This window comes from Sander vitreus, chromosome 21 (assembly GCF_031162955.1).
Source record: "Sander vitreus isolate 19-12246 chromosome 21, sanVit1, whole genome shotgun sequence".
Taxonomy (NCBI): Eukaryota; Metazoa; Chordata; class Actinopteri; order Perciformes; family Percidae; genus Sander; species Sander vitreus.
In genome coordinates, this window is record NC_135875.1 from 17,523,392 (window position 1) to 17,547,980 (window position 24,589).

General features: G+C 41.3%; 1 protein-coding gene across 1 annotated transcript in view; it reads left to right on the plus strand.

Moving 5' to 3' along the window:
- grid2ipb (glutamate receptor, ionotropic, delta 2 (Grid2) interacting protein, b) overlaps nucleotides 1–23,659 on the plus strand; it is a 48,525-nt gene extending 24,866 nt beyond the window's left edge. The window contains exons 8-27 of the mRNA XM_078279542.1: nucleotides 1,380–1,449; nucleotides 2,970–3,122; nucleotides 3,329–3,484; nucleotides 4,273–4,424; nucleotides 4,618–4,752; nucleotides 5,667–5,752; nucleotides 6,020–6,170; nucleotides 6,994–7,295; nucleotides 7,756–7,800; nucleotides 8,319–9,090; nucleotides 11,877–12,028; nucleotides 12,359–12,446; nucleotides 13,034–13,123; nucleotides 16,868–17,064; nucleotides 17,325–17,480; nucleotides 17,834–17,920; nucleotides 18,015–18,144; nucleotides 19,211–19,329; nucleotides 22,552–22,716; nucleotides 22,988–23,659. Coding sequence (XP_078135668.1) covers nucleotides 1,380–1,449; nucleotides 2,970–3,122; nucleotides 3,329–3,484; nucleotides 4,273–4,424; nucleotides 4,618–4,752; nucleotides 5,667–5,752; nucleotides 6,020–6,170; nucleotides 6,994–7,295; nucleotides 7,756–7,800; nucleotides 8,319–9,090; nucleotides 11,877–12,028; nucleotides 12,359–12,446; nucleotides 13,034–13,123; nucleotides 16,868–17,064; nucleotides 17,325–17,480; nucleotides 17,834–17,920; nucleotides 18,015–18,144; nucleotides 19,211–19,329; nucleotides 22,552–22,716; nucleotides 22,988–23,059 — 3,278 coding nt within the window. The 3' untranslated portion in view covers nucleotides 23,060–23,659. The remainder of the gene's footprint in view (nucleotides 1–1,379; nucleotides 1,450–2,969; nucleotides 3,123–3,328; nucleotides 3,485–4,272; nucleotides 4,425–4,617; nucleotides 4,753–5,666; nucleotides 5,753–6,019; nucleotides 6,171–6,993; nucleotides 7,296–7,755; nucleotides 7,801–8,318; nucleotides 9,091–11,876; nucleotides 12,029–12,358; nucleotides 12,447–13,033; nucleotides 13,124–16,867; nucleotides 17,065–17,324; nucleotides 17,481–17,833; nucleotides 17,921–18,014; nucleotides 18,145–19,210; nucleotides 19,330–22,551; nucleotides 22,717–22,987) is intronic.
- Nucleotides 23,660–24,589: the final 930 nt, after the last annotated feature.

A 24,589-nucleotide genomic window follows, 5' to 3' on the forward strand; every position in this document is an offset into this window, starting at 1 on the left:
AATACTGTGAAAGTATCAAAACGCTCAATTTAACAGAAAATTGCACACATCTCATATTCAGAAACGAAAGTGCCACTAAAGCGCGGTTACAGTCACTACTCGGCTGCAATGACTTGCAGAGACTCAGAGAGTGTGGATGCGGAAGACTCGGAAAGGCTGACCAATCAGAGCAGACGGGGTTTTTGAGAGGGGAGCTTAAAAAGACAGGCACTAAAATGGAGCGTTTCAGACAGAGGGTGAATACAGGTGTATTCTAGAGATGGGCAATATATAACGATATTATATCAATATCGTGATATGAGACTAGATATCGTCTTAGATTTTGGATATCGTAATATCGTAATATGACATAAGTCTTGTCTTTTCCTGGTTTTAAAGGCTGCATTACAGTAAAGTGATGTCATTTTCTGAACTTACCAGACTGTTTTAGCTCTTCTGTTATTTGCCTTTACCCAACTTAGTCATTATATCCACATTACTGATGATTGTGTTTGGATAAAACACCACTAGATGCTTTTTTACAAGAGCGATTATTGGCACAAAAATGAAATTCACTGTTAAATATTTGTCAGGGTAACTGCTACTAAGAGCTTTTGGTGAAAATGTTAATTACTTCCATTTTGTGATTTTCCTTAATTAACTGTTATTGCTTTTCCAAATAAACGTAGCAGACAAGAGAGGCTGTGAAGCTACTGTTGAGGGAATTTGCCAGGTTCCTCCAGTGATAAGGGAGGTGTGTGTGTGTGTGTGTGTGTGTGTGTGTGTGTGTGTGTGTGTGTGTGTGTGTGTGTGTGTGTGTGTGTGCGCGCGTGCGTGGATGATGACCGCACAGTTCCCGCCCACCATCATCTCCCACCATCATGTGCTGAAGCAGCCCGAGCCGACTGACTCAGTGGGCCTTATGGAGGTTGATATGGAGATAGTGGGGGCGGATAGCATGTCTCTCATCGTGATCTGAACACAGATCCTTCACTGATAAACTCCCGTGATTCAAAGTCTGTCTCGTGGCCCGTGAATGTGCAGAGTTTGTTACATCCAAACTTCGTGTTCAAAAAACAACAATGACATGACATTCAGTTTGAGGAAAATGTAGCAGTGAGTTGACAGATGAGGAGGCGATGGTCGATGGGTACAGTGTAGTCAGAACAGATTCCACTGGGGATTTGTTTTGACAGTTTCCTTACTTAATAAGAATTTAGCATGGAGATCATCCCATTTGTTAATGGGCTTTGTTGGATGTCAGATTGACAGAATCACATTAGTCGCCATCGTTCCCTTCTGTTCAGTGGACCTTGTTAGCTGGTGAGGTTGTGACAGAATCACTTTGTCAACCCCGGATTCATTTAGAGTTGCTGCCATCTTTTTTTTCCCCTTATCAGATAGCCCAGCTGAGGAATGTGGACTGAAAACAGGCGACCGTATCCTCTTTCTCAATGGACTGGACATGAGGTTTGTCTTTAATGGATAACATTATTATTATTATTAATAATAATATTGTTGTTATTATTATTAGCAGCAGCAGTTGTAGTAGTATTTTGTCTTTGCCTACTGTCCAAGTTCTTGAACTGAGGCAGTATATTTAGAGATGGCTTGTTTTCCTCCAGGAGAATCCATCTGCTGCTACCATGAAAAACATATTTCACAGTGCCAAATAATCCATCACAGAACACATGACGCTTTTATTTTGGTTGTAGTTTTCCCTTTAATGATGATTTTACTGTTTCTGAGCTGAGCTGCTTGCAGGTCAGTCATCGTCAGGAGAAATGAAAGCCTCAGCTATGAAATAAACCCTCAAACATATGTAGCTTTACTTTGGGGAGTATTTGGATGAGAGATTCAATTGTAAAAACAGTACAGTAAGTACAATTTTAAACGTAATTATATCCTTAACCTAACTGGAAAATAATCTGGGAAAAGTTGAACACATGGACAGATGTACTGGTAATAGGCTGAAGCTAAGAAGGTATATATATATATATATATATATATATATATATATATATATATATACATATATATACATATATATAAGGATAAGAAGATTGACTTCTTGACATCTTCTCGTTAAACCCAAAATATTTAATTATTCAATAAACTATGAACGTCGCTGTATTCTCCTTGAACCTTGGCATGTGTGTCAGTGCAGGCACAGTATGTATGTATGGGCCGATGCACGTGCCTTTATGTAATCTTCTCTTGTGGGAGTAGTCCTTGTCTTGTGTGGACTTTACAACTTCTTGACCTTTTGCCTCTTGATTTTCCGAGAGTGAGTGTAGGAGGGCAGATAAGAAATCCAGCGTGGATGAAGTTGAATTGTACCTATACGCACTGACCAAATAAAGTGTACCGAGCAAAATATAAGCCTAAATTACCCAGTGCTGTGTGAAGAAAACAGTCTTACTCATTCTGCCCCCCCCGATAGCCATTTGAGAGAAGAAGAGCTGTTACCATGGCTGCCGGATGTACTGATTTGATTGGCAGCGTATAATTTTGCTGTTCTCCATGATAACACGGCCCTGCAGCAGTAGGAGGTAACCAGCAAAAACAGTGGGAGTATTTCACCAGAGAGAGAAAGAAAATAAAGTACAAGATATATTGAAGCTTTCAGCTTTGTGTTTACAAAGGGAACATATGTATGGTGTATGTATGGGATCTACGTATAACAATGGAAAAAAAGGGTTAGTTAGTTGGTTTACAACTGGTAGACCTTTGTAACTAGAGACATATCCTTGTTTTAAAGGGTGACAGGTAAAAAAGAACAACCACTGGCTTATATTAATTATATTATTTCCTCCGTTTGTTAGAAATCATGCAATAGATTTCATTACTCCACTCCATCTGCTTTAGCTAAAAGTCCATCAACCCTCCAATATTTACAGCTGTCCCTCCCTTTCTTCATCTCTCTCTCTCTCTCTCTCTCTCTCTCTCTCTCTCTCTCTCTCCCTCCCTCTCTGTCTGTCTCTTTGTAGGAACTGTTCCCATGAGAAGGTGGTGTCCATGCTGCAGGGCAGCGGGGCAATGCCCACTCTGGTGGTGGAGGAGGGTCCGTCTGAGTACTCCTCAGACCAAACCGACCCGGAGGAGTCTCCGAGCCTGGCCCCCACCACGTTACCGCGCTCCAGGTTAATACACCAACAAACCTGACATTTCCAGTAGCTCATGGTCTGCATAGCTACAAGCAAACTATCATCAGACCCCTCTGTCTAGTGACGCTGCATTTTTCAATAAAGATGTCAAAGGAGAAACAATACTTTAGTAAGTATGTATATATATATATATGTATGAATTAACCGAATAATGGTAATCTCCCACTCTACCCGCTGTGCAGGTCCCCAGCCCTCAGTTCTCTGCAGTGGGTGGCAGAGATTCTTCCGCCGAGCATCAAAGTCCACGGGCGGACCTTCAGCCAGCAGCTGGAGCACCTGCTGACCATCCAGGAGAGGTACACAGTCTGCAAGGCCCTGGAGACCTTCTTCCAGCACAGGTCAGTGGGACGGAGGGAGAGAGAGGGTCTATAAAAAGGAGTAGTAGACAGAGCACATGGATGGATGTATGAGGAATAAGAAACCCGAAGATCTGCAGTCTATAGCAGAAAATAATGTAGCTTACAAGTTCAGTTCGCAGCATTTGTCAAACTATCTTGTTAACTAGCTAGCTTTTATTGACATAGGTGTAGCTGTTGCCTGGGAAACTGTTCTTTTACCATACTCAATATAGCTTAATGCAGACGAAAGAGAGAGACGTGGAATTAATGATGGTGATAGGACAGTGAGAGAAAAAGCAGTAAAAAAAAAAAACAAAGCAGGAAGATGGATGGAGCAATATCTCTGCAGATGATGCAGACATGTGATGCTGCAGGATTATGAGCAAAATACCCATTGAATTCTACAGTACGTGCATACACTATAAACCACCGAAGGCCTCCTAATGTACTGTAACGGAACTGACATCCCTGTTATCCTCCCACCTTTTCATCATCTCTTTTCATCCTGTATCTCATTCTCACTTATACATGTCATTACAGATGCAAAGAATCTAAATCTAAGTACTAAATCCTTACATCATATGCTAACCAATTACCCAGCAGTAAACAGGGGTTGGTTTGGTTATATAAAGATGTGTGCTAAGGATGCATTTTGTGTGTGTGTGTGTGTGTGTGTGTGTGTGTGTGTGTGTGTGTGTGTGTGTGTGTGTGTGTGTGTGTGTGTGTGTGTGTGTGTGTGTGTGTGTGTGTGTGTGTGTGTGTGTGTGTGTGTGTGTGTGTGTTTGCAGGAATGTGGACACTCTGATAGTAGACGTGTTTCCGGTGTTGGACACTCCGGCCAAACAGTTGATCTGGCAGTTCATCTCCCAGCTACTGACGTACGATGAACAGGAGCGATGCCAGGGCAAGCTGTCACGCTTCCTGGGTTTCAAGAGCAGTGGTGAGCCAAAAACACACAACATGGAAATTATGCACATACAGTTTCAGCACACAATCAATAAATTGCTTGTTGGATTTGATTGAAAATCAAGCTTTTATTATTAACCACCTGGCAATAGATTAACACAGGCACAAAAGAGCAATTAGCTTGTAAATAACAAAAAAACGCGATGCTGTATGCGTGTGTTTTGCAGCCGCGTTGGAGCCTGATGTAGGCCCGGAGCACCACCGGCGGAGCAGCTCCATGCGCGTGACGGGGTCGTCCTATCGCGGCATCGTCCGAGAGAGGAGCTCTGACGACTGCATCATCGGGACTCACCTGGGAATGGGTACGCTGCACGTGGCAACAACAACAACAAGGATTTACTGCCCTGTAGCACAAAATCAGTGGGATCTCCACAGGGTTGGTCGGGTTTACACCAAGGTTTCTATCGCTTTCCCGCTCAATTCTGGATCAAAAACCTCTTTACAGATTTCCTGAATTTACAGAATGGGAGTTGACCAGATATCATCAACTTAAAAGGTGATGACATGTCAGCATTGTGTTCACATCTTGTTGCTTCCCCCAAGCTGCACCAAGAAAATCCGTTATGACAGGTTTTAACAACGACTGTAAAGTGAGTGGGTTATTTTGCTTTTCTTATGAAATCTCCTCTTCATTATTAATTCAGTATTATTGCATCTTTTTGGGGGTTGGGATCCCTGGACATGCAGTGAAAGTCTGGGTAGAGATTGTAAATGTGCTTCCTTCAGCAGTTACTGTACTAATAATATTCCCTTGGGAAAGGCATCTAACTCCCAGTCGCTCCAGTTGAACTGCTCAGAGCTCGGTAATAAGGCTGCGTATACACTGGTCAGCTCCCAGATGGGAATGTGTGTAATTGTTAGACTGTTGCTGAAAAAGATGTGTGCTCAGCAAATCCTCTGTGGATATTTGAAGGCTACATAAGACAGAAATGGCCATTCTACATTCATACATTAACTCCATATCTCAGCTGTGCTTTTGATAGTGTCCCCAAACTATCAGGTTGGAAACACATACAGTGTTTATTTCCAGCAGATTTCCTTCATGGGCATCCCCTGTTTTACATCAACCATTTGCTAACTCCTCCACCAGGAGCCAAGCTTTTGCTCCTCCACGCTGTTCCTCTCTGCTTCATCCTCTCTCCCCTCTTGGCTGGGGGTGGATGGAAGGAGGAGGCTTACCCCCATGTGTCACTGTTCATGCCTTATTGTGCTTTAGGAATTCATGTGGATGAATCCGGGAGCCCGGAGGAGAGACAGTCAGGAGATGGAACCTCCTTCCCCGAGTCCCCTGACCTCAATCATGTAGGTATAACTGCAGCTTTTCAGCACCAAGCTGTTAAGCAACTGGCACAATGAATGCTAGTTATGTTATCTGTGCTCTCCGGCCTCACATCATTTGAAGGTCTGCTCGAGATGACCGCAATTCAAAACATATTCAATTTGATTCGTGGCTGCAGTTAACCTGCGGTGTGCAAATTGTTCCTGAAACGCTTGAAAAGCAGCCGGCCTTCAAAGCGAATGTGTCGCAGCGATTGTGTGCTAACCAGCTGATCATGCCTATACCCGTAGATGACAGGGGTGTACACGGAGCTGGAGAACGTGTACGCGGGGAAGAGTGTGTCACCACTGCGGGGGGGCTCCTCAGCAGAGCCTGAGAGGCCGGGACAGACTGAGGCCTACGGGCGCTCTCTCTCCCCCCTCACACTCCCCCCTCTAACAGGTACTCTGGGGCTGACACACACGGCCAAACACACGTACACACATGCACACATATACACACACACAGTGTGCGCATGCTTTCAGACACATGCTCTCATCATTGGTTCACAGTCGCTTCCATTTAGGCTTGATGCATTTGCAGAATGACTTATTGAATTCATATATATTGTGGTATTTGGCAGGAATGACAACCGCATCACTTTGAGCCTCATTGTCATTTGGGCCTCAAGTCATGTTTGATTTGCTGTAAATACAAGCTGCAGAATAGGGAACAATGCTAATGTGATGGACAATGGTCATTAAAGGTGACAGGCATGGCATTACATCCACTGACCTACTAAAAATGTCACATATATTAGTAATGTTCACGTGAAGAAGTCCACGCTACGGAAATACATATCCTCTCATCTGCAGCCTTGTGTTTATGGTTGATTTAACATTAATGAAAACATACAAACTTTTGAATGTTTAAATGAGTTGGTTTTACCAATCTAATCATGTGAACATAACACGAGAACCACTGAATGTGTTTAGGTTAGAACTCATTCAAAATCTACAGTCTAAAAATGTGCGACCATGAGCCTGCAGTTTATCTTTTTGTTGCCATGGTAACCCCTCAGAAGAACGGATACCCAAGGCGACAACATGGCCAAGAATGTCACACATAATTTCTTGAGGGAATAGGTAGCATAATGTTGGCTATAAGTCGTCCAATTAGAAAATGATCAGGTCGAAACATGTGCAGCGTGAGCGTCACACACGCACGCACGCACGCACGCACCACCACGCTAACAGCAACCATCTTTGATTTCCTTTCTTTAAAGGTAGCCGTAAATCCGGCCTGTCCCTGTCCTGGAAAGAGCCTCTCCCCACTCCTGTGTATGAGATCCACCACCAGAGCAGCGTGGACTCCAACCCTTACGTCAGCCTGGAAAGCCCCCCCGCCTCCCCTCAGCCCTCGGATGGCGGCCCCAACACGCTGACCCGCCGCAAGAAGCTGTTCACCTTTTCCCGCCCGCCTCGCAGCCGGGACACAGACAAGTTCCTGGACTCTCTGAGCGAGCAGCTGGGCCACCGGGTCACTCTGGTGGATGACTTTGTACACGGAGAGAATGACTATGAGGAGGTGAGGAAGACCCGCCTCCAATCTACTGCATCCTCAGCTGTAATTATGCGCACACACATACACACACACACACAGAGTACATGTTTTTATTTTAAGGTGATTTCAAGTTGTTTTTAAGCATTATTTGTTTTTGCTGTAGAGTTAATCTGGTGTGTGCTGTAGAGCAATACCCTGGGTCTGCCGTGCAGTCTGACCCAGTTGCAGACAATGTAAGATGCACTGTAGAAGCGGGTAGTTACTGTAATGGTGTTCATAGTAACTGTACTACTGTCTCATAGTTACGTTTTATTAAGTATAAAATATAGCATCATTTTTAGACCGTCTTACTGTTGTGCATTTGCTTATTATCACATAATAAGCAAATTCACATTTCACTAAAGTAATTACGTTGTAGTGTTGCATGTTTACATTAGAGCAGCTCTAATGTACGCTACAATGAACACTTGTGTCACATGAACAGATATATCAAGGTGGTTGTCATGGTTTCAGAAGAAGAGGGATGCCTGTAAGTAAAACATGATACTCAGTTATACAGTATAGTCTAATTTTATCTAAGGTTATAATAAGATGCTGGATGACGTTAAATCATGTTCCGTCTTTGTCAGGGCGGTTATGTTTTGTGTTGGTTTTGTGGGGAATGCAGCGTATTGTACTTAATTCACTTGGTTGCACGTATTTTAAAACTGATCTTTTTGAGTATCCTTTTCAGTATTTTACAGTAAACTTCACATTTATTGCATCACATTTCTTGTGTTCCATAAATAGATGGATTTGGCTGGAGTACTGATCACATTTAAGTGCATGTGTTTTAAAATAAGGTTATTTAGTTTATTTTGTGTGGCTTTTTTTGTCCCATAAGTAGGTAAAAAAAAAAAAAGAAAAGAAAAGATTGCAGATTGATAAGTTTAAAACTACAAAGAGGCACAATCCATTATTTTATTTTTTAATTTTCATTTGTATTAGAGCATGTGGAGGGGAAAGTTGTGATTATCAAGTGTGATGGTGCCCCTCTCCTCCCTCCAGATGAGTTTCCAGGAGGAGCAGGACATGGGCTTTATGCCCCGGCGCCTCAGCAGTGGCAGCAGTGAGGATCACAGTAGCAGCGACGAGGCCTCCTCTCCCTGCTACTCCTCAGGATCGGAACTCATCCCGCCACCTCCCACCCAGAGCCCCCCGCCTCCCCCACCTTTCCAGTCTCTGATACCGCCCCCTGTTCAATTCACTGACCCCGTGCCGCCAGTCCACTTCTCCCCCGAGCACGTCCCCCGCAGCCGGATGCCCTTCCAGCCGCAGCACCCCATCATCCCTCCTCCGCCGCCCCCTCCGAGGTCCCTCCTGTCCAACCGCTCTCCTCTGCACAAAGTGCTCCCCGCCAGAGAAGAAGCAGAGAAAACTCACCAGCGCTTCCAGACAACCATCACCACCACCACCCGCCTCTCGCACGGCCACAGCGCCCTGGGTTCCAGCACCCTGCGCTCCTCCCAGCCGTCCCGTCCCTGCTACCTCCCCCGGCAGTTCAGTCAGCCCCAGCCTATCCTGCAGCCGCCCCCCCAGCCCTCCCCTCAGCCGCTGAGACCGAGCCAGCTCGTCCTCCAGAGGCACCACCAGCTCCACCACCAACACAGCTATCAGGGCCCGCTGCCGCCTTCCCTCCAGGATCACAGCTCGTCCCAGTGTCCGAGCCATGGCCCTGGGGGCTCCCCGCTGCACTCCAAGCCTCCGGCCTCTTACTCCACCCTCCCCAGTCACACTAAAACCTATGAAACCCCAAAACAGGAACAGCAGACACAGCAGGTAACATCTGCATTTACTGTAGTTTTTAAAACATTTATGAGTAATATAAATATTGCTCCAAACTTTTCAGCCAGAACAGAAAAACCATGGAAACTTGAAACACAGGGAGTGCAGCAATTACACAGCAGTGAGTGCCTAGCAACAGAAGTGTCACAGAAAAGAATTGGTATCATACAAGCTATAACTTTTTCAAGTTTTGGTGAAATATATATTTGGCATCATACAATATGTGCATGCAAATGAAAGCTGTTGAGATGGACAGGACAAAAACCATACTGCATCTTTTGGCAGTTCACCCCAACATGATAAAATCTTACATTTAAAAAAAAAAGGAAAAGGAAAAGTGTTACAGAAAGAAGTTAAATCTCAAGCTTAAACATCAGTGTGCAGTATTGAGCGTGATCACACCTTGGACATACTGTAAAGTTTAGTTTACTGCAACTGATGGAGAGTATCAAAACGACCTATGAATGCACTGCATCTTCTGACGTTTTGGCGTGTAGTGGGGAGATGATTCCAACACCGTTTCAACAAAATGCTCCCAACTCTCTGACTAACTAACTGATTAAAATATCTTGAGTTGTGTTAAAATGTGCTGATAAGTTGGCCGCTTGTTCGGAATACAATATATATATATATATATATATACAGTGGTGTGAAAAAGTGTTTGCCCCCCTTCCTCATTTCCTGTTCCTTTGCATGTTTGTCACACTTAAGTGTTTCGAACATCAAACCAATTTAAACAATAGTCAAGGACAACACAAGTAAACACAAAATGCAATTTGTAAATGAAGGTGTTAATTATTAAAGGTGAAAAAAAATCCAAACCATCATGGCCCTGTGTGAAAAAAGTGATTGCCCCCTAAACCTAATAACTGGTTGGGCCACCCTTAGCAGCAACAACTGCAACCAAGCGTTTGCGATAACGTGCAATGAGGCTTTTACAGCGTCCTGGAGGAATTTTGGCCCACTCATCTTTGCAGAATTGTCCTAATTCAGTTACATTAGAGGGTTTTTCGAGCATGAACGGCCTTTTTAAGGTCATACCACAACATCTCAATAGGATTCAGGTCAGGACTTTGGCTAGGCCACTCCAAAGTCTTCATTTAGTTTTTCTTCAGCCATTCGGTGGTGGACTTGCTGGTGTGTTTAGGATCATTGTCCTGCTGCAGAACCCAAGTTCGTTTCAGCTTGAGTAAACGAACAGATGGTCGGACATTCTCCTTCAGGATCTCTTGGTAGACAGCAGAATTCATAGTTCCTTTTATCACGGCAAGTCTTCCAGGTCCTGAAGCAGCAAAACAGCCCCCAGACCATCACACTACCACCACCATATTTTACAGTTGGTATAATGTTCTTTTTATGAAATGCAGTGTTCCTTCTACGCCAGATATACTTGGACACACACCTTCCAAAGAGTTCCACTTTTGTCTCATCGGTCCACAGAATGTTGTCCCAAAAGTCTTGGGGATCATCAAGATGTGTTCTGGAGAAATTGAGACAAGCTTTGATGTTCTTTTTGCTCAGCAGTGGTTTTCTCCTTGGAACTCTGCCATGCAGGCCATTTTTGCCCAGTCTTTTCCTGATGGTGGAGGCATGAACGCTGACCTTAACTGAGGCAAGTGAGGCCTGCAGTTCTTTGGACGTTGTTGTGGGGTCTTTTGTGACCTCTTGGATGAGTCGTCGCTGCGCTCTTGGGGTAATTTTGGGCGGCCGGCCACTCCTGGGAAGGTTCACCACTGTTCCATGTCTTCGCCATTTGTGGATAATGGCTCTCACTGTGGTTCGCTGGATTCCCAAAGCTTTGGAAATGGCTTTATAACCCTTTCCAGACTGATAGATCTCAATTACTTTCTTTCTCAATTGTTCCTGAATTTCTTTGGGTCTCGGCATGATGTGTAGCTTTTAAGGATCTTCTGGTGGACCTTACTGTGTCAAGCAGCTCCTATTTAAGTGATGCCTTGATTGTGAACAGGTGTGGCAATAATCAGGCCTGGGTGTGGCTAGAGAAATTGAACTCAGGTGTGGACAACCACAGTTATAGTATGTTTTAACAAGGGGGGCAATCACTTTTTCACACAGGGCCATGATGGTTTGGATTTTTTTTCTCCTTTAATAATAAACACCTTCATTTACAAATTGCATTTTGTGTTTACTTGTGTTGTCCTTGACTATTGTTTAAATTGGTTTGATGTTCGAAACACTTAAGTGTGACAAACATGCAAAGGAACAGGAAATGAGGAAGGGGGCAAACACTTTTTCACACCACTGTATATATATATATATATAATACATACTTTATGATTTTAAATGTGTCTGCTTAGAATATAGTGTTTTGTTGGTAATTGTCATTGTTGTGCTGGTTTACCATCATAACCATGAGTTAAGTGACTGTTACATTTGATAAGAACAGCTAAATTGTAACGTATTATCCTGTGCGGTAATGAGCTTCATTAAGCCATCTATCTGCAACTTTACTCTCGCAGGGCCCCCCTTCTCATCAAGTGAACTAAGTTTGACGGCCCTTGAAGGGCCCCCCTACTCAGTCGGGGCCCTGGGTCAGCCTCACCCATGCACCCACGCAATCTCTGCTTATGAGAGTATCAAAACAAACTATGAGTGCACTGCATCCCCTGACGTTTTGGCATGTAGTGGGGAGATAATTCTACCACACAAAATGCTCCCAACTCTCTTGGTGAAAGCTTGTGAGCTGAACAATATTTACTGACTTAAATATCTTGTAATTTAAAAAAAATCTCTATATATATATATTTTGATCCCCAAGGCCCCTCCCGCCCCCACCTCCACCCCTGCCCCCACCCTGTGACCCGCCTCCGCTTCCCAAGTTGGGCAACCACGCCTCGGACACCAACCACATGAGTGTGAAGAGGCTGCGCTGGGAGCAGGTGGAGAACTCCGAGGGAACCATATGGGGTCAGGTGAGTCTGTCACATTAGTCTTAAATAAGATGTGATTTGGGAAGAAAAAAAAAGCAAGCATGGGTCTGCCTAAAAAAAAAACCTTACATACAGTAAATACAGTAAACAATATCATGACTTGTGAATCTTCCCACCTTGGCTGTGAATCTTTTCACTCCTACATTTCTCTTCCCATATTTGGAAAGACCTACTCATCCAGTCTGTTGTGTCTCTGATGAGTCATGGCAGCAGAGAAACACAAATCTCGAATGTTTCGACAGCTACTTGTAGGTTGCAAAACTTTGACTGTGACTTTGAAGAGTACAGAGTGTATTCTTGTTCTATGTTTAGCTCGGAGAGGACTCAGACTATGACAAGCTCACTGACATGGTGAAGTTCTTGGACCTCGATCTTCACTTCGGGACTCAACGCCGATCTAGTAAGTAGTCGTGTACATGTGATCACCCTTCATCATACTGCACCATCATCATCATATCTTTATTTAAATCACGCTGGATGTCATACAGTGACAATATACCATCAAATGGATTATGAGAGGACTATTTCACTGTGAAAGTGATGTGATTATCGTTTGACATCTCCTGTTGTGTTTGTACCTTTACAGTTATGATGTTCTCCATAACCTGTTTTGGAGCTGCTCCATTCACCTGTTCATCAAATCCATTCTCCATAAGGCACCATACCTCCCCCCCCACTCCTCTCCTGTCTTGACAGAGCTCAGTAATAACACAGCTCTGCCAGAGGAAACACACACCTCACTGTTATTTGTAGATCTCCCAGACATGTTTACCTCTAGCGACTGAAATGGCAGAGCTGTGTTATTAACGCATCAACCTGCCACATAGACTGCTGTGTGTGTGTGTGTGTGTGTGTGTGTGTGTGTGTGTGTGTGTGTGTGTGTGTGTGTGTGTGTGTGTGTGTGTGTGTTTGTGTGTTTGTGTGTTTGTGTTTGTTGATTCCCGGTGCCTGGAGAACACATCCTTAAACTGTTGTTAATATTATCAGTCTCTCCTCCAGAACCAACCTTCTTGCCAGAGAACTTTAAAAAGAAAGACGTGGTGGAGATTCTGTCTCATAAGAAAGCCTACAACGCCTGTGAGTACCACAAAAACATGGCCGCAGGTCACACCTAAAAAGGTCTAGGCTCAAGTCTGTGACATGATGGCGAAATAACACATATTACAGTATTTTACGATTGCTTTGAAAAGCCGCACTGACTCGCTAAAATCTTAAAGTGCAAAACACTAGTTTTTCTCCATTGACTTGATGCACTTCTGCCAACTACAGTATGTTTTAAAGGTGCCATATTGTAGAAAGTTAGACGTCCATGTCTTTTTGATAATGAAGCAGGTTGATGTGCTGTATAAATACTGTGAAAGTATCAAAACGCTCAATCCACAGAGAAATGCACACAGCCCGTGTTCAGAAACTGTGCCTTCAAATGAGACTTCCGTACGGTTGTGATGTCACATCTATACTATTATGTAGGTAGAAAGTGCCGCTGCAGTGCCGTTACAGTCATTCCCCAGCTGCAATGATGGTGCAGAGAGCGCAGATGCGGAAGACCCGGTAACACTGACCAATCAGAGCAGACTGGGGTTTTTCAGGAGGGAGTCTTAAAGAGACAGGCGCTAAAATGGAGCTAGCAGACAAAGGATGAATACAGGTATATTCAGACAGACAGTGTGAGAAAATGATGTGTTTTTTGAACATTAAAGCATGTAAACATGTTCTAGTAAAAAAGCAAAATACAAGTATGAACCTGAAAATGAGCATAACATGGGACCTTTAAGACTGCAAGTTCAAATACATTCACTTGTAATGCTTGCTGGATCTCTCCACACAATTCTCATTTCTTTCCACACAACTATCACATAGAAAAATGGTTGACAAAACAGTGTCCAGTCGCCTCACAATATTCTTAATCTCAATGAAAACAGAGTGAAGTGCAGCATGTCAGGAGAGACTCAAAGCCCATCCAACAACAACAATTGGCTATCTTACTCTATGAAAGTGAGACTATTTTTGTCAGTGTTGGAAATTCACAAACACTATGCAATTTTCAATTCAGGTTACACATAGGTCATGGCCTGTGGTGACATCACTGCAGTCGTGACAAGATTGGATTTTGTCACACAAAGCTTTTCTATTCAAGGTGTCTGTACAGGAAACATATTACATTAGGCGTGATGCGGAAAAAATCTATGACTTGGTGTAAATGACATAACAGAATTAAAGATACTGAGCAGTAAACAAACTACTACTATTTTGTTAATTATATTATGTTTATAACTACCACATGACTGCAGGTTTGAACTTGATGCACTGTGTTGAAAGAAAGGTTGTTATTGTCATTTTGCTGTCTTGACTGAGGAGTTTTTTCAAAACTGTTCTTCAAATGTAACTAATTTAGGCTAACTTGCTGTTATCAGGCTAAAAGAATCATCCTGGGGAGAACCACATTAGCTGGATGAGAATTAATCTCACATATACAGCTAATTTGGTTCTTTGAGATTGAGGATTGATGTGTTAATCCTGTATGTAGTTATCTTAAATAAGTGCTCTTATTTTGAAATAAAGGCTAAATGAGCAGAGCGCTGAAACCGTGATCAGCGTTCATATGATTGCACATCATGTGATGAGGTAGGTGTGTTGGGAACCCTCCCAGCATGCACTGGGGCAATATATTCAAGTGTCATTTCATGTGTTCCTGCATTGTTACTGATGTTATTTTGTTCTACGTTGTGCTGCACAAAGTTTCCACATGTCCATCACTGGTAAACAGTTAGATGTTACCAGTGAATGTGGTCAGACAACAAGTGATGTTGGTGCAAGATAGGTGGAGGTTCCCAATGAACATGAAAGATACTTTTTAGTGATAATCAGAAAATGATGCTAAGCTAAAAAATGAAACCCACTAAACTAAACTCGTAAAAAGCTGCTCTAATTGCACAAACTATTTTCAGTTCTGCAGTTAATTATTTAATAACTTTTAGTTTACAAACTCCCATTTTAATGTCAATGAAATGCCCTATGTTGTGCCTCCATTGGTCTTTAAACAGTCTGAATCTTTCAGTTGAGTTCATGTCTTTTTGCTCACAATATCACAGACTCTTTTTTGTTATATATTGTTTAATATATTTCTATGTATTTTATCGTGTATAGGTGTATCTACTGTATATTATGAAAATTGAATTGTGATAATTCAACAACAGATTATAATGATGTTTCAATAACCAGCATGCTCTCATTTAAAATCCTAATTACATCAACACTCTTTCATTATAAATCTAAGAAGGAGAGCCATCTGTATCTGAAAATGAGTTCATGTATGGAGATCAGATCATGGTCCAGATAACTGTCAATAATGCTGTACTTGTGTCTGTGATACTGGTTGACCTGTTGTATCAGTTTCTTCCTCTACTGTAAAATGTCTTTCATTATTCCATATTGAGAATGGCAAAGCCCTACTCACTGCTGTCATCCTCTTCTTCCTGTGATTGAGAGAATAAATATGTTCTCTTGATGAAAACGTGTCTTCACTTGGTGATCCAAAAACAAGAGTAACAAGTTCCACTTTATAATTAAGAATAATAATGACCCTATTCTTTACCATTTTCTTCATGCCTCATTACAAAGTTGTACCAGGCTCTCTCTTAATACATCCATGGGATCGATAATGCACCTTATTGTCTAAGCATATTTACAGGTTAATATCCGTTTAACAGTGATGACAGTAACAATGCATTAAATGACACTTATGTTGTTATGTTGAATCTATTGCCCCAATGCATGCTGGGAGGCTTCCCATCACACCTACTTTGTGTAAGTGCAATCACATGATCAGCACTCAGCCACTCATAAATGCTGATCATGATTTCAACTTCATGTTACCTTTATTTCAAAATAAGAGCGCACTGTTATTCAAGATAATTTCATCCACGATTAACAAATCAGTCCTCAAACTGTGCTCAACGAACCTAATTAGCTAAATAAAAATAAGCAGGTTTTTTTTTTTTAGCCTGTTAACAGCATGTTAGCCTGAATTAGTTAGGCCTTTAAAGAACAGGGCCCAGATGGGAGGCTAATATAAATACAATGAGTAATACATTAATTTAACAGTAATGGCAAGTTAAATCATTAACTCTGCTACACTGTTTTTACATTCTTTGAGGAAATAAAACTGTTTTGATGAAAATTAATTAACAGCATTATATAAGAGGTTAAGAGGTTTGCAATTTGAAGCCAAAGCAACAGTAAAATACTGTAATACAAGTAAAAAGCATATTGTACAAGCACATTTTGTATAAAAGTGGTATATCTTAATTTTAGGATGTATTTCTTAGTGGTAATACCTTGAATGCCCTTTTATACAGGGAGTACAAATAACATACTATGTAATATAACAAAATTATTTATTTTGGCAAAACAACATCTTGTTTGCAAAGTCACTTCTCTTCAAGATAATCACGTTATGTTATGCAGACTATACTACATTATACTGTGGGTGATGGGTTCATTTCTCTGTGTAAGAAGGATTTGTTCTGCTATTATCGCACCCATAATTACTTAGTTTTTTTATTGATTTGCTGTTGTTAATTACCGGGTTTACACTGAGATTCTGGATTTAATAATTAATCTGGCATCACAGAAACATAGTAAGAATTATGAATAACACACAGTCGCTGAGACCGTGACACAGTGGGAAATTACACATCATCAGAGGGGGGTAAAAGGTTTTGTCTGCATTCAGGAACACAGTGATCTTTGTAACGTGAAAAAAACAAAACCTAAAAACCTAAAACCTCTGCGTCTCCCCCCCCCCCCTCCTTTCGGCAGCCATCCTCATCGCCCATCTGAAGCTCTCCACCACCGAGCTGTGTCAGATCTTGTTAAACATGACGACCGACCGGCTGGAGCCCGCTCACATCAAGCAGCTGCTGCTCTACGCCCCGGACGACGACGAGGTCAAACAGTTTGAGCAGTTTGAACAGGATCCTGCCAAACTCAGCGAGCCCGACCAGTTCATTTTCCAGGTACACAAAGAAAACAAAAACACTTTGAAAAAAAACACAAGATGGTAGGGCTCCTTGATGATAGAAAAAAAAATAATAATAATAAAATATTGAAATCATGATTATTTACCAAGGTTACTCATTGTCAAGACAAGACATTTTTCTCGATTACTCTGTTTTTGTGATCATCAGGAGCAGAAATCCTAATCGCGATTAACATTTTGAATGCAGCCCTACACGATGGAATGATTTGAGTTGAGTGGTTGTTTTGTGTGTTTCAGATGTTGACGGTGCCCGAGTATAAAACCCGTCTGCGGAGCCTCCACTTCAAGACCACCCTGCAGGAGAGGACGGAAGAGATGAAGGTTGCATACGATTACATCTACAAGGCTTCGGTGGAGCTAAAGAGCAGCAAGAAACTGGCCAAAATACTGGAGGTAAAGTTCCAGAGCAGGGAAAAAAAAAGAACATGAAGCGGTTACACTTTACTTGAAGGTATCTGCATAAGAGGGACATGACACTGTCATGAACGTGTCAAAAACATTATAAACAAGTCATAAACGTTTATGACATAACGCTTCTTTTAGTAAGTGTCATTCGGTTTTTGTCATGACAAGTTATGGTTAGGGTTAGAGTTAGGGTTAGGGTTCATGTGTCATGACTGTGTCATGACAGTGTCATGTGTTCATGACAGTGTCATGTCACTCTTATGTACATACCTTCAAGTGTTACCCATGAAGCTATCAGTTTTTATATTAATAGTGGTTATTAAGTGCTGTTTTGCCCACAGTTTGTACTTGCAATGGGGAATTACCTTAACAATGGTCAGCCCAAGAGCCACCGGACAACCAGTTTTAAAATCAACTTCCTAACTGAGGTACAGCAATAACACCTGCGCTTCAAACACATTATATTATCTTAATTTGGGGTATTTTAATCATTCATTCATTCTTTTCTTTTCTATCTCTCAGTTAAGCACGACCAAAACAGTAGACGGGAAATCCACCTTTCTGCACATTCTGGCCAAGTCCCTTTGCGAACACTTCCCCGAGCTGCTCAACTTCTCCAGAGACCTGACAACAGTGCCTCTGGCAGCCAAGGGTACGATGCCGCTACAGCAGCAGAGCTCTTTAAAGGAACACGCCGACTTATTGGGATTTTAGCTTATTCACCGTATCCTCCAGAGTTAGATAAGTCCATACATACCCTTCTCATCTCCGTGCGTGTCGTAACTCTGTCTGACGCACCCACCGCTAGTCTAGTTTAGCCAAGATCCTGGAGGTAACCGGCTCCATCTAGCCTACTGCTCCCAATAAGTGACAAAATGACGCCAACATGTTCCTATTTACATGTTGTGATTTGTATAGTCACAGCGTGTACAAATAAGGTCACATGAGACACAGCCATCTTCTAACCGTATACAAACTGGGAACTATATTCTCAGAAGGCGAAGCACTGCTACTTCTGCTACTTGGGCGGAGTGATTTGCTCGCAGCAGCTGAGAAGCCCCGCGGTGAGGAGCAGAGAGTAACGGCTGTGCTTTTCAGGTGTTGCGCTAATCACTCCGCCCAAGTGCTTCGCCTTCTGAGAATATAGGTCCCAGAATGTATACTGTTAGAAGATGGCTGTGTCTCATGTGACGCTGTTATTTGTACAACATGTAAATAGGAAAATGTTGGCGTTATTTTTGTCACTTATTGGGAGCAGTAGACTAGATGGAGCCGGTTACCTCCAGGATCTGTGCTAAGCTATGCTAGCGGTGTGTGCGTCAGACAGTTACAACACGCACGGAAATGAGAAAGGTATGTATGGACTTATCTAACTCTGGGGGATACGGTGAATAAGCTAAAGTCCCAATAAGTCGGCGTGTTCCTTTAACTCTGCTTTTTCCTTCCTGAAAATCATTTGGTAGCAGAATGTAGTCGTTCCATCCTTTGAAATGCTAATTTCTACACAGTGTGCTGGGTGTCGCTGCAGGGCAGGCAGACTTAGCTAAAAGCATGTAATTGAATGTTGTTCAATTGACTGTCTTAATGTACTGTATGTCTTTATAATAGCCTTGTTGTAAAAACTCTAATTTTCACATTTCCCTGCTCATTAAACCGTGTATGGGTGTTTCATTAATGCTAATGTTTTGGTAACTCATCACCTAATATTTCTTGTTCAGTGAACCAAAGGGCCATCACAGCAGAGCTGAGTGATCTGCACTCCACCATCCTGGACATCAGGAAGGCCTGTCTTAAGATCCCGCCCACCTCCGAGGACCACTTTGCCTCCGTCATGAGCGTACGCTTACAGCTTTAAATATGATACACTTCAAACACAAAGCAGTACACACGCATGTTCATGGAAGCTACTGATTGCTGACACTTTGTGTCATCAAAGAAAAAGTTTCAATATTTTGGGAAATTTGCAAGTTAGAAGAGAAGATCGATATCACTCTCATGTCTGTACAGTAAATATGAAGCTGGCTCCAGCAGCCGGTTAGCTTAGCTTAGCATCAAGACTGGAAACAGGAAAACAGATAGCCTGGCTAAGTCTGAAGTTTAGAAAATCTTCCCGGGCAAAACCTCTAAAGCTCACTTATTGTGTGAATGCTGATTCAGTATGTTATCCGATTCTTTATTCTTCAACCTTCTTTGTTCAGCTTCAAAAAACATTCAAATATGAAAATGTTTAGCTCCATAAGGACATGATGGCTACTATTCAATATTTTTTTTCTGCTATTTATACTTTTTATAATTAAAATTAAGCTTTTTTACATAGGGCGCACACTCTCCCTGATTTTTTGACGTACTATACTATGACTTGTTTCAACATTCTATAATATGACTTTTTTGGAAATACTATACAATGACTTTTTATCACTTTTTTTCGACATACTATACTATGACTTTTCTCTTCATATTATACTATGACTTTTCTATTCATATTATACTATGACTTCTTTTTGAAAATACCATACTAAGACTTGCTGGTGCATACCACTGCACCAGCAAGTAGGCAGTGCAGGCTCTGACACTTGCTTCAATCCCCAGTTTGGTCTGGGCCTTTTTGTGTGGAGTTTGCATGTTCTTCTGCACTTTCTTTGACATCCTATACATTTTTATGACTTTTTTTGACATACTATACTATCACTTTTTTATCACTTTTTCTTCGACATACTATACTATGACTTTTCATGATTTTTGTCGACATACTATGCTATGATATTTGGTATAGCTCAGTCTGTAAGAAGACAGGTTGGGAGTTTGATTCCCATCAGGAGCTAAAAATCATGTTTCCTTTTGACATGCTATTCTATTACTTTTTATGCCCTTTTTTTTCAACATACTATACTATGACATTTTTCGACATACTCTGCTATGCTATGACTTTTTTGTGACTTTTGTTATAGCTCATTCTGTAAGAATACTTTTCTTTTAGCACAGTCTGTGCGAAGACTTTTTCAACATACTATTCTATTACTTTTTATACATTTTTCGACATACTATACTATGACTTTTTTATGAATTTTTTCAACATACCATAGTATGACTTTTTTAGACATACTATACTATGACTTTTTTTGACATGCTATACTATGACTTTTTTATGACTCTTTTCAGCACACGTTTTTTGGTTGTATATTGGCGTAGGAGCTCCTGAAGTTCTGAACAACTTCAGCAAATAAGCACTGCAGACTCTAGTTCAAGACCCAGTCCAGGCTGTGAAGTTTGCATGTTCTTCCAGACTTCGCTTGGCATCCTATACATTAACTTTCTCATCGCTTTTTTCGACATACTATACTATGACTTTTTTAACACTTTTTTTGACAAACTATACTATGACAATTTCGACATACTATACTATGACTTTTTTATGACTTTTTTCTACATGCTATATTATGACTTTTTTATGACTCATTTCGGCATGCCTCATTTGGTTGTATGGTGGCGAAGGGGTTTCCAGTGTTGCAAACAGCACCAGCGAGTAAGCACTGCAGACTCTAGTTCAATACCCAGTCCAGGCTGTGGAGTTTGACTAACTTTTTCATGGCAAGGTGGCTAAGTGGTTAGCACTGCTGCAAATAGGCACTGCAGGCTTTGTTGTTGTTCTTCCACATTTTTTTGACATACTCTACTATGACTTTTTAATGGCTATTTTCGACATACTATGCTATGACTTTTTTTTAACAAACTTTATTTCGTGGCACTTTTTTTATCACTTTTTTCGATATACTATGACTTTTTTTTATCATACTGTACTATTACTTTTTTATTAATGTTTTCAACACTTTTTATACATTTTTCGACATACTATACTATGACTTTTTTAGACATACTATACTATGACTTTTGTAGAAATAGGGCCTACTTAAACTTTCAGCTACAAAATAAATTCAAACCGTACACTGTTCTACATCTTTTGGGATTATTAAACTTTTTCAGCCAAAAACTTAGTTTCTCAAAAAATCTTTAAATATTCCACATTTTTACATGATTGTTTTTTTTTTTTTGTTTTTTACTTTTCAATGAAATTCATACTAATTAAAACCATTCCCACTTTTCCAACTATTCTCACTACTTCACCTTCTTCTTACCCAGTTAAGTTAGCAATCCAGTTTAGCTTGAGCAATTTAGCTTTTCAGCATTGACGCCCATTTTCTGCAGGAAATACATTTTCTAGTCATTGTATCTTTTTGTTTAATTCGTGCCAATGCTGAATTTAAACATTAGTCAGGCACACAAACCTCTGTAATAAACTGAATTGTCGTTTTTAAATCAAACAAGATATGTGTCCAGTATTTATGCTAAACTAAGCTCTCTGTCTCCTGGCTCCAGCTTGATATTTAACTGACAGATGTGAGAGCGAATTTCACACAATGTCTATATAAACTATTTTGTTGATATATTTTGACCATTTTTCATGCTAAATACCAAAAAGGATTTACAAACTGTATTCTTGTAAGGTTGGAAAAGCCTCTAAAACAACATCATAGGACACTTAAACCGATTGAAAGTTTTATGTTTAAGTTTGTTCTGAATAACGTTACAGACTTAACGTAAATGAGATGGGATACAGTTCAGCACATGTTCAGTTCAGGTGTCATGTTCTTCAGCATTTTAGTTTTGCACTTCCATAAAGTTGAGGGAATCACAAGACACTTATATATTAATAATATAATATATTTAATAATATGTATATCTATATATTTAAAGAACGGTAAGATTATCCTGACTTTTAGTTCCTGGTATGAGCCATGCCCCCAAAACTTTGGATACTACATTTCCCATAATGCAACTCAATAACATTTGTTTGATTTTTGGTCTGCAAACCCAAGATAAGAAGACATAACCCTGATGACATAATCTGATGACATCATCGGGGTTATTTCTTCTCCGACTTTAGAAAGATCCTTCAGAGCCATAGGAGACATTTGTTTATACCGGCTGAGTAGAACTCCTCATGTAAACTGACTAAACATGGGCGATGTGCCTCTTTGATGTGTGATCTTTTGCACCACAGAGCTTTTTGGAGAACAGCCACCCTGCAATCCAGTCTCTGGAGTCCCTGCAGACCCGAGCCATGGAGGAGTTCTCCAAGGTGGCCTCTTTCTTCGGAGAGGACAGCAAGTCTGCCAACACGGAGTCCTTCTTCGGCATCTTTGCGGAGTTCATGTGCAAGTTTGAGGTGAGCTAATACAGTACTGCTCTCCTCAGCTCTGTCAGTGGAAGCAGCTTGGGTCAATTTGACTTGTTCCTGCAGGTGAGCAGCTCATATTTGGATGTCTGCAGCAGGTATTCAGCTGGAGCTCTCACACAGACTGACAGCAGCCTGCAGCTAGAAAATGATTAAGCTGCAAAGTGCTGCCGTCTGTGGAATAACTAAATGTGCTCCAAATCTGAAAATAATATGGTAAAATGAGTATAAATCTCATGTGATTATGGGTTTGGTCTTGCAGAGAGCTCTCAGTGAGACCCAGACTCCAGAAAACCCCAGAAGCCCCAGACTATCTTCCCCTCTGGCCTGGTAGAAGCAAGAACCGCGGGCGGACGTCGGGCCAAACCGACAGGCCGGTCGGCTCCATTTTCACTCTGCTCTCCACAACCAAAGTGCCAAGATCACACACAGAGACACTCGGACCAACGGGAACAGAGACCACGTCATCTATAGCAAACAGAATGGAAATGCACTGTATCTATTTGTAGATAATCACGGCTAGTGAGTGCCCCGTGTGCTACATTACTGTAACTTCAGGTGCTGGGTAGAGCCGGCTTTACATTATGTACATCTTTTTAGCACAAACATTACACAGCAGATAGTAAAAGATACATTACAGAAACCATCCATATACATTTGATTGCTCCGGTGCATTACAATGAGATGTAAGTCATGAAATCAACTGGTCTGGATATTTAGATTACTTGCTATGTTTAATACATGACTATATAAAGTTTATATTTTCTATGAGATCATATTTGAAAATTGTAAAGATTAAGCGTAGATGTAGACAGACGACAGTTATCTAGAAGCAAGGTGATTCCCAAGTGTAGTTTAGTTGGCGTGTACAGAGCCAGACAGTTCATACAGTAGTGCGCTCACTGCCTCCCATACAGCACGATTTGATTTAAAAGGAGATATCTGAGTTTTTTCCAACATTGTTGGTCTGGACTTAGATATGTGGTCATCTAACCTACTGTGAATTTAAAGGGCATCTATTATGGGAGTTATAATAAAACACAAAGATAATAGTTTTCATCTCCATACACAGGGAGATAAAAGTCATCCACAACCAGCTCTGGTTCACCTTTGTCCTTTGCAAATGACGTTTCTAAATTCTCTTTGATGATCAGTCAGTCATTTCTATGGGAGTAAAACAATGCCGTTAAGATTTAGATTCCAGTCGTCACATCCCAACTGGACTCCATCCTGATCATACATGAAGCCACTGAAATCTGTCCAGTCAGGCCAGTTTGCAGCGCATCAACTGGAAAGCCTCTAAACAATAGGTTTGAGTCAGCATCAGCATTGTAAGTTTTCTGCCTGCGAGGACTCTAAATTTATCCAATAGCACATATTTATTTGCAAAACATCATTTAGAACACTTTCCACAGTAACTATGTGACTACATCAGCACATGGTGAAATGTGGCTTAGAAATCATCTGTTTAATAGACCGTGTGGGTGGAATGCCTTGTTTTTGTCAGTACAGAAAGTTGAGAGGCAGCTGAGTCGTTTGCTTCTGTTAATAGTTCTGTACTTTGTCAAGTATCTCTCGAGTGTTGTGAACACAGCCCGGCTTCAGCAAGTATCTTTCTGCTGAATGAATGTCAAATGGCATGTAGGGAGAGAAAAAAAAACATCCTACTGTAAATGGTCATTTCCTGCTTTTCCAGTCGTCATGGTGATCTCCTGACTCATCTACAGTACAGTGTACCTGTAGCTGTGTTGCTATTTGTCAATTAACTATTGTTGAGATTGTAAATTTACAGTTTTTGCTATGCACTGCTCATCATTTTTTTGTATTGTATTCTTGTGTGTCCTACAAGTCTTAGTTTATTTTC